This window comes from Monodon monoceros, unplaced genomic scaffold, assembly GCF_005190385.1.
Source record: "Monodon monoceros isolate NGI ecotype Baffin Bay Population unplaced genomic scaffold, NGI_Narwhal_1 Super_Scaffold_4, whole genome shotgun sequence".
NCBI classification, from domain to species: Eukaryota; Metazoa; Chordata; class Mammalia; order Artiodactyla; family Monodontidae; genus Monodon; species Monodon monoceros.
In genome coordinates this window covers 73,209,244-73,227,574 of record NW_021703781.1, presented here as the reverse complement: position 1 = coordinate 73,227,574, position 18,331 = coordinate 73,209,244, and the positions used below count along the sequence as shown (strand labels likewise).

At 51.9% G+C, this 18,331-nt stretch overlaps 1 protein-coding gene across 1 annotated transcript in view; it reads right to left on the bottom strand.

Moving 5' to 3' along the window:
- Window positions 1–2,950: 2,950 nt before the first annotated feature.
- HTRA1 (HtrA serine peptidase 1) overlaps window positions 2,951–18,331 on the bottom strand; it is a 57,006-nt gene continuing 41,625 nt past the window's right edge. The window contains exons 4-9 of the mRNA XM_029200906.1: window positions 9,591–9,785; window positions 8,582–8,614; window positions 7,085–7,199; window positions 6,464–6,521; window positions 4,982–5,077; window positions 2,951–3,668 (exon numbers count right to left, since the gene is read on the bottom strand). Coding sequence (XP_029056739.1) covers window positions 3,500–3,668; window positions 4,982–5,077; window positions 6,464–6,521; window positions 7,085–7,199; window positions 8,582–8,614; window positions 9,591–9,785 — 666 coding nt within the window. The 3' untranslated portion in view covers window positions 2,951–3,499. The remainder of the gene's footprint in view (window positions 3,669–4,981; window positions 5,078–6,463; window positions 6,522–7,084; window positions 7,200–8,581; window positions 8,615–9,590; window positions 9,786–18,331) is intronic.

The following is an 18,331-nucleotide window of genomic DNA, read 5'->3' as shown; positions in this document are numbered from 1 at the left end:
CGGCCCTGACTTGAGTGGCATTTACCAAAATGGGCCCAGCACCCTTGCCGGCCAATCAAAGCACCACTGTCGGAGGCTCGGGCCTGTCTAAAGCATTAACCAGGTGGAGACAAGCACTGAGCGAGTTCTCGTAAACACACACTGCCCTTCACCCCGTCCACCAGACATGGGCATTCTTCCAAATTTTCACACAGAAAAGAGCGTGACCCTGTACAGAGCTGTTGGCATGACACCCACTCAGCTGGGCCCGGAAAGCACAGCAAAGGAACTCTTGCACTCAGAGCGTCTCCTGGCCGGAGCATCTCGTAAAGCATCCCTCAGGGCTGGATGGGGACCGGCAAGTGACGCAAATGTGCTGGCGAAATCCAGCCCCCGTGATTGGCAGCGTCGCTTGACGTTTCGCAAAAGCTGGAAGCAGAGGACTGGAGCCGGGGGGCCGAGATTGGAAGATGTGTGGGTGAGCGGAGGAAGCTTTGCAGGAGACAGAGAAGAGCGGTAGCTGCTGATCTGCCAGCCAATGGGGCTGTTGAGAGACCTGAAAGGGCCAGGATGAGTCATCAACCCAGCAGGGGGCTGAGTCCGCACGTCCCCATGACCACCTTCTAGAAGTGGTGATGGACCTAGACTACACAGAGATGAAAGGGCCAGAAGCCTTGGTCCCAAGAAGGTAAAGACGGGCCGGGTGGCACCGTACAAAAGCCATGAACTCAGACCTCCTGGGCTTAAATCACAGCTCCCGCTTATTAGCTCTGTGGCTTGATCAAGATGCCTAATTTCTGAAGAGCCGTTTCTCTACCTGTCAAAGGGGATGAATGTGGCAGCCACCTCGGGGCTGACCTGAGGATTGAACTCCTAGCTAATAAATGTAAGATGCTCAGCATGGTGTCTGTTAACAGCAAGCATCCCACAGACGTCTGCTACTGTGAGTGTCATTAAAGACCAGAACAACGGCAGGCTAATACCAACAAAAACACTAGCAGCTGTATTGACCTAGTGGCACGTGCCATCATGGTTAACCCTCACAACTCCAGTACAAGGGGGACATTATTATTGTTCCACATTTTACACAGGGGGAAACTGAGGCTCAAAGACAGTTAACATATATGTCGCTAGTATTTATTGAGTGCTTACTGTGTGCCATGTATTACTTCATTTAATCCCCACAACAGCCATAGGAAGTATTATTATTATCCCCATCTTACAGATGGGAAACAGGCACAGAGAGGTTAGGTAACTCTTCAAATGTCACACAGCCAGTACAATGTAGACAGTAGAGTGAACCCAAGTCCATCTAACTTCGAAAGCCATGCTCTTTCAACTCAGCTCTGCCTCCCAGGTTTTAAGGCTAATTCGGGCTGCAAAAACCTCCATCACAGCCCAAAGGAAGAAAAAGAAATATCTGTTCTGAGTAGTCTTGTGAAAGCTTAAAGGATGAGTATGGGGTGCTAGGATGAGCAGCTCCCACAGGACACAGGGCCCCACAGGCCAGTGCAGCCTTGTGACCAAACACATCATGTGCCTACAGCGTGCCAAGCGGTTCTTTCTGCAGCCTTGTATGTGGGCCTACGGACCAAACATATGCAGGCCAAACTCCAACCCCACCCACAGCCCTGTGGATCTTCGGGAGATATTGCTGAGTGTTTACAGACAATTCAGGCCCATCGGTCGCCAGGCCGATTCCTTCCAGAGGAACCCTCTGTGATCTCCCGAGTGGACGACAGCCCGAAGATAGATGGGCTGGGGACCGGGCAGGCTCTGACCTCAATGCCACCCAGCACGTCCTCCCCACCTGTGGCAGCACCTCGGCAACGGGGACCACCAGAGGAGCAGGCCCACGGGCAAAACATCTGAGGATGAACCCCTGAAGCCACAGGCCATTCTCTGAGTCACCACCTTTAATGAGGAGGCAGGGGAACGCAAAGCCCATGCCAGGAGGGAAAGCGTTTACTGGCTCCTTCCTGACTCTACAAGGACATCCAAGCAGAGAGCAGAGGGACGCACTGCGCTCAACAGGGCACAAGCTGCTCGGCTGCCGAGCGTCAGTACTGATGAGGGCTTGGCTTTGCTGCGCCTCCATTTCGCTGCGGCCTTTTACCTTCCACAGCCTCTCCAGTTACGAATTGCTCATAGAGATCTCGTGGTCGAGGAAGGATTAAGCTCTCAGTCTACAGAGCTGAACCTCCCTCCTGTCCAAGGCCCCCCCCTTGACTGCTGACACTTAGAAAGCCTTCAGGCTCTGCTCCGGGTGTAAGGAGGGTCCTCTGCGGTGGGCGCTTCCCCGCACTCAGGCCTGTGCAAACTTCCAAGCTGAAGTTTGGCCGCCATATTCATGGGTCCAGCTTCCCAAACTCCTGGAAGCTTTCATGGAGCTAAACGTGCCCACAGCTGCTTAAGGCCGCATCTGTTCAAGGACACATCGAGGGGAGCCCTGCTCCAAACCCCACAAGGTTTAAGATCTATTTCAGAGCCCCAGACAGCTGGAATCAGCTTCAACCTGTGCCTTCTAAAGACTCAGGACTGTTCTCGGGTCGCATCCTGGTCTCCTGAACCATCTCCCTTTCAGAAAGAGACCTAGTTTCTCAACGGAAGCTCTGGGGTCCCACTCTGCATTCACCCCTCTACCCTCGGCCCTGTGCCTTGTCTGGCACACAGCAGAGGTCCAGAAAATCTTTGCTGACTTATTGCACGGTGTGTGGAGTTAACAGCCTCTCTTTAGTTTGAAAAGCTCCAGGTTCAAGGGCAACTGACCTCAGGTCTCTTTCACGAAGCCAGGGTGGCCAGGCACAGTGTTCACAGCACTGGTAAACCCCCGGGATGATTTTGAAATAACTGGTGCGGCCTCAAGCTCAATCAGCACGGAAAACGTGATGTAATGAGCAGGCCGTTGACATTATAATCAGTTCAAAGAGACTCCAACCAGCCGTTCCCAGCAAAGAAGGACGCCAGAAAGCAAAGTATGAAGAAGTATTTTAATAGCTCAAACTCCAAGTCACTGTGCTCCCAGTTCTGAAGAGGTTCCTAAAGGAGGCGACTTTGGCCATTTTGGAAGCCAGCGTTCACCCTCCCGTGGTCTCGGCATCTCCCTCCTCTGGATGCTGACTAGGAGGAAAGCATAAGCACGCCTGGTACCATCCTGGCTCCCATGGGACCTTCCTCTTACCTACACATTATAGCAACAGGCTTAGCTAGACTAAGATGATGACTCGGTTAAAGAAGGAGACAAACGTTGACTGTCCAAGCAGGAGCAGTCCAAGCTGGCAAGAAAAAGCGCGCTGCGTACATACGATACAGAAGGGTGAGCTTCTGCCTGCGGGTTTACAACGTTACACTGGCTTTGCCTACGACCTGTCAAGAAGGATTCTGCTGGCCAGTGTTTCTGCTGAACAAGCAACATGGCGGTCAAAAGTCTTGGGCATCCAGTGCCACCAGCCCAGAGTCATCATGCATCGTCCACTGGAGAGTCTTTAAGGGAAACATGAAGTCCAGCTCATGCCTCTGCCTACGGGTCGATTTCTTCGGGAATCACGGTGATCATAATGTCTTCATTGCCCCTGCGGACAACCATGTTCAGGGTGCTTTCCTTCTTGATGACGTCGCTGACGTCGTTGGCGGAGATCACTGACTGTCCATTGATGCTAATGATGACATCATTTTCCTTGAGCCCACCACTGCAACACAAAGGGAAATGCGACTGTAATGTTTCCATTCCTCCTGGCCTAACTGCCACGAAAGGTGATCAACTTTACATCGACAGAGGCACAGTTTAGGACCTAAAAGCCCAGAGCAACCAGGGTGGGGTAATAATGAACTTATGTGAGACTGGCTTAAACCAATGGGTTGCATTATTTCCTTTTGAGGTTTTTAGGCCACATCATCAATCATGTCCATTGTAGAAATGCCTACCAGCACTTGTATGATCTTATCATAGATGGACCCCAAAGGAGACGAGGATGTACCATCTACCATGTACCAGGACCGTGGCCAACTTGCTTGTAATGGGTGTTACAACTCAGAGGGCAGCTCCTACGGGGATGAGTTGATGGCTGTACTGTGAGACACCTGCTTTGTGCTGTTGCTGGGACTGTAGCTCTTCTATATGACAGTGTCCAATAAGCGGTTATGGTTCTTAATGGTCTAGCACAGGAGTCAGCGAACTTTTTCTGTACATGGCCAGATAGGAAATATTTTAGGCTTTGCAGGCCAGATGGTCTCCATCACAACAACTCAACCCTGCCGTAGGAGTCCAAAAGCCACCATAGACAATATATAATCTATTGGGCATGGCCGTGACCCAGTAAAACTTTATTTACATAACACTGGAATTTGAATTTCGCATCACTTTCACGTGTCCTAAAATACTGTTCTCATTTAAATTTTTTCAACCACTTAAAAATGCAAAATCGATTCTTCCAGATCTGGTTCCCAGGAAACAGGGTGCTGGCCCCTCCCTGGTCTAGACCTCTCTCTGGATATTTCGTCGATACAGGTAACAGACCCTGATTGTTAGTTGACCTACTTCTTTTCATGTTATTTTGACGTCCCCTGGGTTATTTTTCTAGAGGTGTGGATAAGTACGGCCTGACTGATAACAGACATCATTAGCGAAGGCTTCAGGAGGAGATGCATCCAGCAGCCTAGGACAGGACCTCTGCCCGAGGTCTCCAGGACATTTTGCTCCTTCAAGCCTCTTTCCCCAGCCAGGCCTGTTCTGGAGACTCGTAACAAGTCCGACGTCACTCTTTCCATCTGATGCCCCTCCTCAAGAGGACTTTTGAAGGCAGGAAGCAACCTTTTGCTGCCGAGTCCTGAGCTGAACCAGGCTGGAAGTCCTGACTGGCAGTCGACCAAGGATGTCCAACCGTTTTGTCAAGGATTCTCACAATCACCTGAGCTGATACGAAAACAACAGACCCCTGCCCCTTGCCCCCTACCTTCAGGAAACACAAGGATATTAGGAAAAGGGAAAATAATTCTAACTCACGCTTCTGCGGGGGTATCAGGAATTACTTCGATAATATACGCTCCTGAAAGCACATCTGGGAAGTCTCGGTGGCGATCCTTCAGCTCTTTGGCTTTGCTGCTCAGGACAAACATACCTGTATTACTGTTAGGTAACAACGGGGCTCCTGCCCGGCTTCTCCTCCTTCCCTGATTCTAACGTAAAATTCCTCCAGGGATTTTGAATCTGCTTCAAATTGCCTATTTCCTAGAGTTACTGGATAACAGCAAGGGAAGTGTTTTATCATTATTATTATTAATTGATAGTAGCTACCACTTGAGGAGTCAGTACAATATAGTGGTCGGCCTGCTTTGGAGCCCCAGCTCTGCCGCTTCCTGACTGTGTGATCTAGGGCAGTTGCTTAACCTCTCTGTGCCTTAGTTTTCTCACCTGTAAAACAGGGATAAGACCATCTAGGTCCAGCACCTGGCCCAGTGCCAAGCACGTGATAAATAGTGGGCGGGGTCACCATGGCTAGTGACCACTGCCACCACCCGTTCATTCAAGCTTTGATACGCATGAAATCACTAAGTCCTCACCACATACCAACCTGCCTGCACAGTTATCCTCATTCCGCAGAGGAGGAAACTGAGGCACTCAGGGGTCAAGTCATCCCAAGGTCACAAGCCAGGAAACAGTAGAGCTGGGACAAGAACCCAGGAAGCTGGACCCCAGGGCCCGTACTCCTTCCTTACGCCTTCATCTCTCAGAGTTCCCAAACAAGACCTGATGCACGTTTTAGTCTTGGCAAGCCAGCTGAGAAAGGTACCACCATTTATTACATGTGTCTAAACTATAGTCGTGTGTTCACAATTAATAGCTAATTAACCACAATAATTAATACATTAATATTTATATCAATATGTGCTGCTCCTTGCCAACTTTACCTACAAGAGTTTCAAGCGAGCCCTTAGGTACCAGGGCTCCTACGATTACACCAGATTTTTTCATCAAGGTTAAAATACCAGTACGTTATGAGTCTGGCAGCCACATACCACAACTTCCACCAGCTCGGGAAAAACAAGCCCATCAGTCATGCTGGGCCTGACGGGCATTCCAGGAGCCTCAGGCCACAGGCGGCAGAGCTGAGGAAAGGCAGGGCGCTCTGGGGCTGAGGGAGGTGTTCGGGGCACTCCTGGAATGTGAGTTTCAACAGAGCAAGTGGTGAAAGGAAGGCATGGGGGAGTGACAAACACCCGGCTCTTCAGGCCTGCCTTCCAAGAAGAATGGAATCTTCCAGAAGGAAGGGCCTGCTCAGAACCCAGAAACAAACATGAAGGATAAAACAAGAGGCCAAGGCTAACGGCCCTCTCTCTTTCCTAACGTTACTTAACTTTAACCAGAAACTGAGCTGTCTTGAAGCAGAGTAAGGCTTCCCTTTTAGGGGTGCCAGTGAGAGTCTTCTGAAGTTCAGGTTTGTTTTAAATTTAAGACACAGACAGACACAGACATTCTGTTACCCACCTGGATGTCAGTGACATCATTCGGATGCCAATATACTTCTTCTTGGTGATGGCTTTGCCTGGAAAGGACAACAGAAGGTCAGCCCAGTTGGCGGCTGTGCCGGGTACACCACGAGCCATGGGGTTCAATCCCTCAGTTTGCTGTGTAGAGTCAGGACCATAGGGGCATACGCTCGGCTTGTGGTTCAAATCCTGACTGGGATCCTACCTGCCTCCTCTCTTCCCCAGGTAGAAGGTAAACATCACACCTGCAAGGGACCCTGTTGAGCCTCAAACCCCCAGCCTGACTCGAGAAGAAGGGTCAATAAACATTTGTGGAATGAATGAGCTCCATGAATCTCAGTTTTCTCATCCGTAAGATGGGACTAATAATTCCCACCTGATCACGCAAAGGAATTAAATGACATAATGAATAACGAAGTGAAATGATGTACAGAAATCACCCAGGATCATGCCCGGTACATACCAGATTGAACCATATGACACATTCATGATCATAGGTTGAAAATAGTCCAACACCTATGACCTAATACCACGGGCTTAATAGCGTGTGTTCCTTTCCCTTCTGACCCTCAGGGTGTCATTTTCCCCGACCCAAGTCCCCGCGGGGCACTTGCTCTACCTTTGGCTTGTCGGTCGTGGGATTCCGTTAGGAACTTTTTAATCTTATCAGATGGAATTGCAAAGGAGATACCAGCTGTCACTTTCAGTGTGTTAATTCCAATCACTTCACCATCCTGAAAAGCAAGATGGAAACAGCTTACTGAATCCGTGAAGGTTCACCTGAAGATACGCACCGATAGAGAGTGGAGAATTTGCAAGAAAGGAGCCTTGGAGCTTCTTCAGAGAAATGTGTGAGGTGGGGGGAGCTGGAGGGAGGGGGCTTCTGGGTCGTAGAGGGAGAGGCCTGACTTGGGCAGCGTAAGCCAATCTCAGCAACGGAAGAATCGACACCCACTCGACTCAGAGCTGAGTGATCACCACGCCGAAAGCACAGCAACAGACACAACAGACAGTTTCAAAATGCACATTTGCTCCTTTGGCATGGAATACGTTTCCCAAAACCCCAGAGTCCTTTAGATGGCTGTCCACACCTTCCTGCCTCCCCCATTTCCAGTGACCTTAAGATTCCTCTGCTGACGTCAGGGAGAAACAACCTTAGCGCTTAGGGCGGACGGACTTCATCGTCAGGAAAACAAAGCCTCACCTCCGAGCTGACTCCGGGGCACTTGGGGGAGGCAGAGGGCTCACAATCGCATCTCACTGCCTCTGCTTGTCACAGACTAGCTTTAAATCATGGAGGAAGCCAGTCTACCAGGTGTGCTTCAATTCAAGATAAATTCACAGTTCAGTGAACGCCACACCATAGGAAACAATCCTGGTATAACAGTCTTGCCTCACACCATCCAACCATTATTCTGAACACTATTGTTAAAGGGTCGTTCAACTCGGACTTAGAACGGAAAACTGCCAGGAGAGTTTAAGTCACTTCTTGCACATTTCCCGCAGCGCTGAGAATTCAGTCCCCGACTCAGAGGGACCTCAAGAAGGCACTGCCATCCTGCACTTTGCTAAACAAGGCCTCGAGTTCATCACCTGTAAATGAGAGTTGGGATGGGTGACCCTGAGCTGCACCCTGGCTCTGACTGTCTGATTCTAAGGCTTCCCTTTTTTGCCTAAATAAAATATAAACTTAGGTGACATCTTTGTGAGTGGGGTAACTCCTCATTCCAGCCTGGTCTTAGAGGAGGGCCCCTGGCCAAGACAAACCCTGTGGATGAGCCACGCCAGCTCCTTAGGCAGCAAAGGGACAGGCCAGAACTGCTGACACCCTCAAAATAAAGACCCACTCCTTTAACCACTCCTGGATTGGACCTGAATTCCAATGCCTTTACTTGTAACTTTGAAACATAAGCATGTCTGCTGGCATAGCAGTTCCAATCCAAACTCCATCATGCCTTACTCTTTGCAGAAAAGATAAGAAGAGTAATTTGCAAGGTACAGTACAGTCACAGATTTCACTTTAAAAGAATTAGATAATGTGCTTTGGCAAGTTCATGTGTGAAAAGAAACCAAAAGGAAGAAAAAGACATGTACATAGATTTTTAAAAGGCCTTACCAGGTTTACTAATGGGCCTCCGGAGTTTCCATACTGAAATTAAGCAAAAACGAAAAGGTTATGAGTTTATGTCATTACATGGTCCAATCTAGTTCTCTGCCTGGCAGGTCCCTGAGTGCAAGTTCTTGCCGGAGTTTTGTTCCTGTCTACCTAGTATTTTGCTGGGGAAAAAAGGACCTTAAACAATTTTCAGAAAGTTTTAGATGTGCCATAAAGGGGATATATATATAGGTATAGACAGATAGGTAGAGAGATGGATAGAATTTTTTTTTTTTTTTTTTTGCCAACTACAAATTCCCAAAGGCCAACTACAAATTCCCCAAACACCCAACACATCTTCCTTGTCTTGGCAATAGGCTGGCTGCCCACTTGCTCCAGTATCACAGTATTTCAAATCTTCAAAACCACCCCCCCTACATCTATGTGACCCCCTACTTTGCTGCTTGGCCTGGAAATCCACATGGCTTGCTCTATTTCCATTACTTCACGAAGATCACAAGAAAGTTTGGGAATAAAGCCTACCAGACGTAGCGAGTGCACAAGACACGCTGTGTTTCTTATTTATTAGATAGATGTAGGGGAAAATGCTTTTTAGAAACGTTAATCCTATAGGGAAACAGCTGAAGTGGAAAAATGTGACTTGAAAAAGATCCCATTGATGAGATTGTGTGTGATAATCCTTGACTCCTCTCGGGGCTACAGAGCCTGTGCTGAGGTGAGCATCCCTCCTGCCACAAAGTTGAACAAGCAGCTCCAGCCAGGGGTGGCTGGCCCTGGGGCAGGGCGGCAGGGGGCACGGAGAGCTCCTCCGGGCTGCAAACTTTGGCAAATCTCAAGTTCCCGTCACAGGAGTCCCCGGAGATTGCCAAGAGGCTGAGGACCAGCCCTCTGCCTCATCTGCTGTAGGGGATCCTTGAAAGCACCTTGAGGATCCTGACTCCAGCCCTGGTTCCTAAGCCCAGCCCAGCTTTCCAAAAGCCCACCCGACCCTGCAGCGGAGAGGGCTCACGTTGATGATGGCGTCTGTCTGGATGTAGTCCATGTCCGAGTTCCGGAGCCCCAGCTCTTTGCCGCCTCGCTGGGTGGTGCTGACAATCCCAGTGGTGACAGTGTTCTGAAGGGAAAACGGGCTTCCAATGGCAACCACAAACTCTCCGGGCCGCAGCTCCGAGGATCGGCCAAGCAGTAGCACGGGCAGCTTTCCCTGGAAACACAAGGTTGGCGTTGCTGCATTTGGTTAAGTGAACAGAACGGATAAACGCACAGATGTCGTGGAGCGCCAGGTAAGGGACACCACTCATACCCACCAGGCCTTGCAGGAAACCGAGGTCAGGCCTAGCATCCCTTCCCGGCTGAGGACTATCTTCCCTCCCACCCAAGATAATCAGTGCCTCCTTGTAAGCTGCTGCAAGTCAAGTGCGCACAGCCGCTGCCACACGCCAAGGAAGACGTGGGACGGATACTGGAGGCCAACTCAGGGTCTCAGCACATCTTGAAGCTATCAGCACAGACTTGCTCTGAAACCCGGAGGCCAGGAGACAGAGGGGGACAGGTTTAGGACTGGGGGCAAGCCTGACTGCAGCACCCTTAGAGAGCCACAGGGAAGGATCCAGAGCCCACACCCTCCCACTTATCATAGGCTCGTCCCTCCTGGGTTCTGAAGAATCAGGGGCTCTGTGGGCTTGCAGCTGCCCTGACTCCGTCCGGTGCATCTCTGTGCTAAGCACATGCAATCCTGGGGAGGGGCAGGGGTGGGGCTGGGGGCAACAGGGCATCCAGGGCCCCGAGACGCCAAGTCCCGAGAGGTGGGCTCTCCCCTTGCCTGGAAAGGTCTTGCATCAACCACCTCTGCTCCCGTCCCTGGTGGGCTGATTAACCCAACAAAGCCTGGTTGATCCCCGATGCCCTGTGAAGGCCAGGCAGAGACAGAAGCCCCAAACTACTCTTCAGACCAAAACTGGACAGAATAAAGCCAGCTCTCGTCACTAGGGCTGAGAGCTGGGCTTCCGTCTGAGAAGGCTCTAAGCTCTCCTCCCTCCCTTCCTCCCTGGAGCCAGACAAACCTCCGAGTTCCTTTCTCCTTTGTTTCCTGAGACAAAATGAGCAGCTGCTCTGAACAGTGTGGACCAGCCCAGAAAGCAAAGAGCTGGCCCAGGCCTAGTGCTAATTGCGAGGTAAGAGTCCTCATGTTCGTCCACCTCGAAAAAGAAGGAAAGAGGAGAGGAGGCTGGGAGGGTGCAGGGGGTGGAAACCAGCGGTCACTTAGCACTTCCTTCGCCAGGGATGAAGCAGACGCCAGCTGATGAGATGGGGAGATCACTGGGCCCATTTAACAGATGAAGACACTGAGACTCCAAGCAACTGGGTGACTTGAGACGGGCCAGGGATTTAAAAGTGCAACCCCGAACCCAGACTCTCATCCACCACAAAGTACTGAGTCACAAAGAACCCCCTCTGACCCCAAATAAGGAAGATGCTGGTCAGGAACAAGCTGGGTCAGAAAACTCAAGGAGGAAGAAGGGATATGGAAGAAGGGATCCAAGACCTAAAACTTTAAGGGGCTGCATGAGAAGGGATGCCCCTCAGATCACAGGTACTGAGAAGCCTAGAAGAGTGCCCCAGTGAAGAGCACGGACCTGGGACCAGGCGGCCTGATTAGATCCTGGCTCAAGCTTACAGCCACTCTGGTCCTCAGTGTTCTCATCTGGAAAATGGGAATAACGCGGCACACGTATCTCATTGGTGTGTTGTCAGAATTAAGCGACTTGAGACCTGAAAAGCTCTTTGAAGAGCACCTGGCTCAGTTAAGCACCACATAACTGGGACACATAAGCATCAGAGGTGTTGGTTATTGTTATTAGTATCAGGGTCTGTACAGTCTCAATGCGGGAAACCCCACCAATGAAACTCCCACAAAGTAGCGCATGTCACCCAGCCCTCCACTAGGAGGAGGCTGGTGGCACAGGCCTGCCCTGACAGTGACACTTTGCCCTTGCGGTCACCTGAGGCTGGCGTGTGTGGTACTGATCTGGAGGGGGCAGCCTGCAGTCCTCACTCCCCGAGCTCATCCAGAAGCACGCCAATGAGCTCAGCGTGGCCTGTTTACCCTGGGCCCGCGCCAGCCGCGCCTGCCAGGAATGACTTCATCCAGTAGCCACAGCGGGTGGGTGGGCAGGAGTCAGGGCCAGTGATGAGCACTGACCACTGTGGGGAGGCCCGCCAGGGACACTAGCACTCCTTCAGGGCCCAGGGACTGCTTTCAGGGCTGGGCTTGGGGGGTGGGCAAGGGGACACAGTGGCGAAGGCTCCTGGGCTGGGTTTGCCAGGCTGCCCAAGATTGCAGTTGCTTTTCACCAGCTTCAAGGCAAGAGTTCAGGTTCAAACACAGAAAGGCGGGCCCAGCCCACATCAGCTCAGCCACAAGCCGAGAACCACATCAGAAAGTTACTGGGCAGGACTCACTGCGGAGGGTCTTCATTAGCATTTGCTCACCGCCCGCCCCCGTTCCTCCACCTCCAGCCCCTAGGAAGGGGGCCAGACCCAGGCCCCTGCGTCTCAGGGGGTTGAGAAGGCAGAGGGGCCCAAAGACAGCGCTCCCTGGAACTCCCCTCTTCCAAGTCTGAGCTCAGGCCCAGGGGATGCGAAAAGGAGGCACATGCTCTTGGGGAGCAGAAGCTGTGAGGACGGAGGGGAGAGACCCCCCAGGAGGGAAGGAGAACACCCAGGGCCTGCCGCTCGGCTGGCTGCACTCACTGGGGAGGAACAGGCCTGTGGCCAGCAATGGGGCCCAGAGAAGCCTGTGGATGAGCTTGGGTCCAGCGCAGTGAAGTCACCACACTGTAGTGACCATGCAGGCTTGGACAAGTGGACACCAGTGATAGGAGCCCAGAGTCTCCCCGAGGACCAATCCTGACTTCAACACAAGGGGAAGAAATTCGGATCACAAGTGGTCATTTAGCCAAACCTGCACCGATGGCAACACCAAGTATCACCTTGTTTAAGTTTTTACTCACTCAAACATCTCCTAGATTCTAAAGGACAATCATAAGACAGAAATAAGCAAGTGGACACGTATCAAGGGGGATCCTTAGACTGTGAAGCTTGGACTGATGTGAAAGGAATGACACAGGTGACATTTTACCTCCCAGGTGACAAAGCACTTTCATGACCCCCTTGGCAGTTAGGGCGTGTTTCCTCCCATCTTACAGATGTGGAAACTGAGGCTCAGAGAGGGAGTGACTCCTCACAGCTCACGAGCACCCTGGCTAAACGAGAGAACAGGTCTCCCACCTCCCAGACCTTCACTCCTTGTAGGTGTTAACGTGAATTCTAATTGTAGGCAGGAATCTTTGCAAGAGAGTGACGTGGGGCAGAGACGTGGGCCAGGCCAGATTTACAGCCTTCATGAGGTCAAAATGCCTTTTGGGGGCCATTTGGCTCCCGTTTCCCGCAGGTACCAGCGGGCCGCACAGGCATCAGGCTCTCCAGCCTGCTCCAGACCCAAGTGGGGCTCATCCTCGGCCTCCCTCCTCACCTTGGGCCTGTCTGCTCGGCGCAACTACACCTCTGCTGGCCAAATTCCTATTCGGCAATTGAGCGTTTTATTCCACAGCTGTCTAGACACACGCTCCACGGGGGGACTCGGGGGGAGACGAAAAGCAGATATGTCTGGAAGCGCCAAGGCACGCCTCGGCCTTGACCTGTGGATGGGAAACCCTGGGGCCACCCGTTCCTGGTTTAACCCCGCGCTGCTGTCCGCAGGTTGGTTCCCAGGCCGCCCACATCAAAGCCGGCTCCGGGCTCCCTGCGGCAGACACTCTGTCTGAGCCTCCCTGTGAAGTGGCCCAGCCACAGGCCATCTTGGAGATGCCCGACCCTCTTCTAACAGCCCACATCTCAGCATCTCGCAGGAGCCTCGCAACACGCCTACGAAGTAAAGGCGCAGACATCCATCCTCCACTTGGCAGCCGGGAGGAGCAGAGTGGGAAGGAGGAAGACTAGGGCGTGAGGCTCCCGTTCCTTGTCTCCAGATTCTCCAACCACTGGCGGGGAGGGAGGGTGAAATGCAAGTCGGGTACACAGCAAAGCTGGGATGGGGAGCTTTAACGTGGCAAAAGCTCAACCCCCAGGCTCCGGATCAGAGCGGGGCAGAAGCTCTCGGGCCCCACCAGGAGAGCGTGTAGCTCACGTTGTCCCAATCCCTCCAGGACGAGGGGCATCCCAAAGTGAGTCCATCACACTGCCCGTTCTCAAGGTCATGCTCTTGTTCATGAGAGGGAGGAACCTGGGAGGCCAGTGGGAAAGAGGGGACGTCCGCGTTGAAAGGCACAGCATCCTCGGTTTGCAAGTGACTCACTTGTGCTACATGCCGGCCTCACAGCAGAGTCAACAAGAGGGGCTGGAAGGGAACACGGATCCCGAGAACAACTGGGTCGTCGGCCGTGCCAGCCAGGCCGATGGAGACAGCCCAGACGAGGGTGTCAAGAGTCCTGCGTGTGGACTCTACGTCCGAGTTAAATCACTAACTACAAGCCGTAGGCGGGATAGTAACGGCGTGATAGATTTACTGCTAAAACCTGGAAGAGGTTGGTGAGTAGCATGATTAAAGAAGGCTCTTACCGTTCGTTTAGATGCCAACAAACAGACAACAACCAGCAGGCCTGGCATCACCGCTCCCACAAAACGCTGCCTACATGAAAGAGAACTTTCTCGACAAGCATTCACTGAGGACGGGCCTGGCACAGGGAACGTGAAAGATCAACGAAACCCACCCGTGCCCTCCAGGCTTACTGTCTGATGGTGGGGGGAAACACACAAGCCAGCAGAACACACAGCAGTAAAAAGAGATAAAATCCATCTCCCTTCCCAAGGGCAGCTCAGCCTAGAATCTTCCATAAAGGCTAAATATAGATCAACACTAAAAATGATTTGGGTGCATCAATTAGGGTTTGTTTGTTTTTTTTCCAGCTGCAAGTAACAAAAAACCCAATGCAAAATGGAGTAGACATCCACCTGCTCACAGGCGCGATGGCAGAGGGCTGCTCACTTCAAAGGCTCAAGGGCAACGTCAGTCAAGGAGAAGCTCCTGCCTTCCTTCCATCTGATCAACGGCAGCCTGGGCCCATGGTCACAGGAGGGCCACCATCATCCCAGGCATGACTTAAAGATGCAGCAATGCCCACTGGAAGTAACAGACTCTTTTCTCCCTTGTGTGTCTCTTCAGAAGAGCTGAGAATCCAGAAGGGCCCAGCACATTCTTCCTCGTGGGTCATCAGCCACTGCCTGGTCATAGGTTATCCTCAACCGCCCTTAGGTGGGGGGGGGGGGGGGGGGGGTCATAGCCCTGGTGACTGCCTTAGCCTCTCAGGATTTGCCTGAGTTAGGAATGCGGGGGGCGGTCAGGAGTGGACCTAAAACAAACTCAGGGCTGTGCCAGCAGGGAGGAGAAGGGCTGCGTGCTGGGCCACCATCAGAGTCCACCAAAGCTGGTTCCTTTTACAGTGGTGATGCTAATACGTGTCTGGAAACATCTGTAGGTGTATATTCCTTCATGCAGGTTTCTTTTTTTGGCAGAGGGGAGAAGGAGGAGAAGTCCGCTTCAGAGGAAAGCAATGGCCACACATTTCTAGGGCAGTCAGCGTGAAATGCAAGTGGTCCGAGCAGAGCCTCATCAGTGTAGACAAACCTCCCTCTTATTCGCATGCCCTACACGCCTTGTGCTCTGTCCCATGAGCAGATGGGACGGGCATAGTGCCCATTCCGCTCACCAGGGGACCGACGGTCCTGCAGCTGGTGGTGGTGGTGAGCAGTGCTCACCGCCCAGGTGCTCAGGGTGCACAGCCAGCCACCAAAGAAGAGCCTCTCTGTGCCAGACCTTGCCACGGGGCAGGGCAGGAGACGGGAGCAGACATGACACACAACAGGGCCAGGGAGCTGAAGGAAAGCAGAGCAGAGGCCACAGCCAGAGGAAGCCAAGGTCACACGTCCTCAGGGTGAGGGCCCAGGCCACGGTGGTACCCTCAGACAAGTCCCTGCTGTGTGGCACTGCCTGCTTCACGGGCTCGCTGTGTGGCCTGGGATCCCCCTGAAGGGGCATCACAACTACTGATTCCCACAGGGAAGAAAAGGCCTGTGCTGAGTAAGGGCCCTGGCTGATGACTTGCTATGGGCTTATCCTCCAGCATCCACAAAGGGTAGTGCTGAGTGAGGACACAGACAAAACACACACACAGCACCACCACAGCCTCCACGTACACTGGGAGCACACAGTCCCAGGGAGCAGGGCATCCGTATTAACTCACTCTGACCTTGGGCCACTTGACAGACTTCTCTGGGTCTCAGTTTTATCACTTCTAAAATAAGGGAGTCGAGCCTGGTGATGTCCAAAGTCATCCCAGCTCTGACAATTAGGGATCTTTCCAGAAGACCTGGTAGATTTCAAAAAAAAAAAAAAAAAAACCTATTAGCAGACAATGGTTAAATTGGTGAGATCAAAACAAGCACCAGACGTACTTCCCTGGTGGCGCGGTGGTTAAGAATCCGCCTGCCAATGCAGGAGACACGGGTTCGAGCCCTGGTCTGGGAAGATCCCACATGCCGCAAAGCAACTAAGCCCATGCGCCACAGCTACTGAGCCTGAGCTCTAGAGCCCGCGAGCCACAACTACTGAAGCCCAACACGCCACAACAACTGAAGCCTGTGCACCTAGAGCCCGTGCTCCGCAACAAAGAGAAGCCACCGCAATGAGAAGCCCGCGCACTCGGCACAACTAGAGAAAGCCCGTGCGCAGCAACGAAGACCCAACACAGCCCCAAATAAATACAAATAAATAAATTTATTTTTTGAAAAAGAAAAACAACAAGCACCAGAGTCCTTAATAAATCTCTTCTCATACAACTTCGCAAAGAGGTCAGATGATTCCTGCAAACTCTTAACAGCCGCAAGAGGAAAGGGGATTCCTGGAATTCTCCAGACGCTGGCTCAGCCAGAAATCATCTAGAGCGGACCTAAAAACAATGATCCATCAACATTTCAGCTTCTGGCCACCCTGGGTTTGGCCTAAAAGCCCTTGAGCGCTCCTCTCGTTGCAACCTCATTCACTAAAGCTTGGAGAGAAGAGCAATAAAATGAACAAATAAAACTAAAAGAAAAATTGGCAACTTTCTTTTAACCTCATGAGGCAACTCAGCTACTTCTTTCTCTTCCTTGCAAAGTATAAACTGCTCCTGTTACAAAAATATTTTTGTTGCTGAATCTGCAGAAGCCACTGGATCCGCCAGCTGCCCAGCACACCGTCTTCAAGAGGCTGCGGCTTGCAGGCTGGTGGTGTGTGTTGCATGAAGTTTGCTTCAAAGGTTAATGTTGCAGCAACTGGCTGAGACTCAACTAAGTGATTCAATGTGTCTTCTGGAAACAGTTATGCTAACCTTTCATTTTCTTTAAAAAAAATATGCAATGGGGGAAAAGAGCACGTCTCCCGTGCACGACCCCCATACACAGCAAGAAGCAGTGCCATTGAACTTGCGTGCTTCCTAAGGAACAGCAAACTAGACCACAGAGTTCAGGGGGATGTTAGCAGCTAAGACTTGCCTGAGACACAGGGATCCCGCCTGGGGAAGGAGGGAAGTGAGCCCATGAGGGGCTGAAGGACAGGGAAATGTGAGCAGATGGGTGGACCCAGATGAACCACAGATCTGCTACATAATTTGCAGGGCCCAGGACAAAATAAACATGGAGACCCCTTGTTCATAAAGTGCATAAAAAGTGCCATTAAAGGTACTAAAATATAAAGCTTTTTTTTTCTTCTATATTCTCTCTCTCTCTTCATCTGTCCCGATGTTTTTATCTGCTGTTCAGTGTCATGCTCCCTGGGGCACAAAGATTTTCATGGGGTGAGTGCAGACCCAGGAGACTCAGACTCAGTGCTCTGCTCACCAGCTACTGGACAGACCCATGCACTGTGCCCGAGCAGCGACAGGGTAGTAGAGCCAGGCCTCTCCCCATCCCAAGAGCTCACTGCCCCAACCCACAGAGGATGGACCACCCCCAAGGGCACTGCAACTTCCTTCGGCACCAGGATGCACTAGGTACCCGGATGGGGTGGAAAAGGCTTAGCCCTGCCTCGCTGCCGGCAGAATGACCTGTGGCATCATCCACCCGCTGCCCAAGATGCTGTGGGGTGTATGTGCCCCATGCCTGTACTCCCTGGGGGAAGGAGGGTGGCAGTGATTGCTGTGCGGGGTCCGAGGTCCCAGGGGCCAGAGGAGTAGGGAAGCCAGGAACCCATGCTGGGGAGGTAGGAAGGCAACAGGAAAAGAAACAGTGCAGAGGCCAAGGCTCTAAGCCCCAGCACATACTCCGCTGTCTCATCAGACTTCACTTACAAAGCACAAAATTCAAAGATAAAATTAAAACAAAGACCTCAGAGCATTAAACCCTCAAGCGGGGTTCCGTTCTGAGCATAGGGTCTGTAAGGGCACAGGTCACATGCCCATAAAGCAGCTGTGCCGGGGGAGGAGGAGGTGAACCAAGACTGAGATGCTTGGCATTCAGATTAGAGAGCGGAGAGGTTATCAGTGACGACAAGGTCAAGGGTACAACCAAGAGAGGGCGGCTGCAGTGTGCAGGTGAGCCGGGAGGCCAGGCCAGGAAGGATCTGCTACACAGCACCGAGATCACAACACGCGCTGAACTCGGAAGGACCGTGTAATCAAGTTACCCCCGTCCGTTTCCCCAGATTGACATATTACA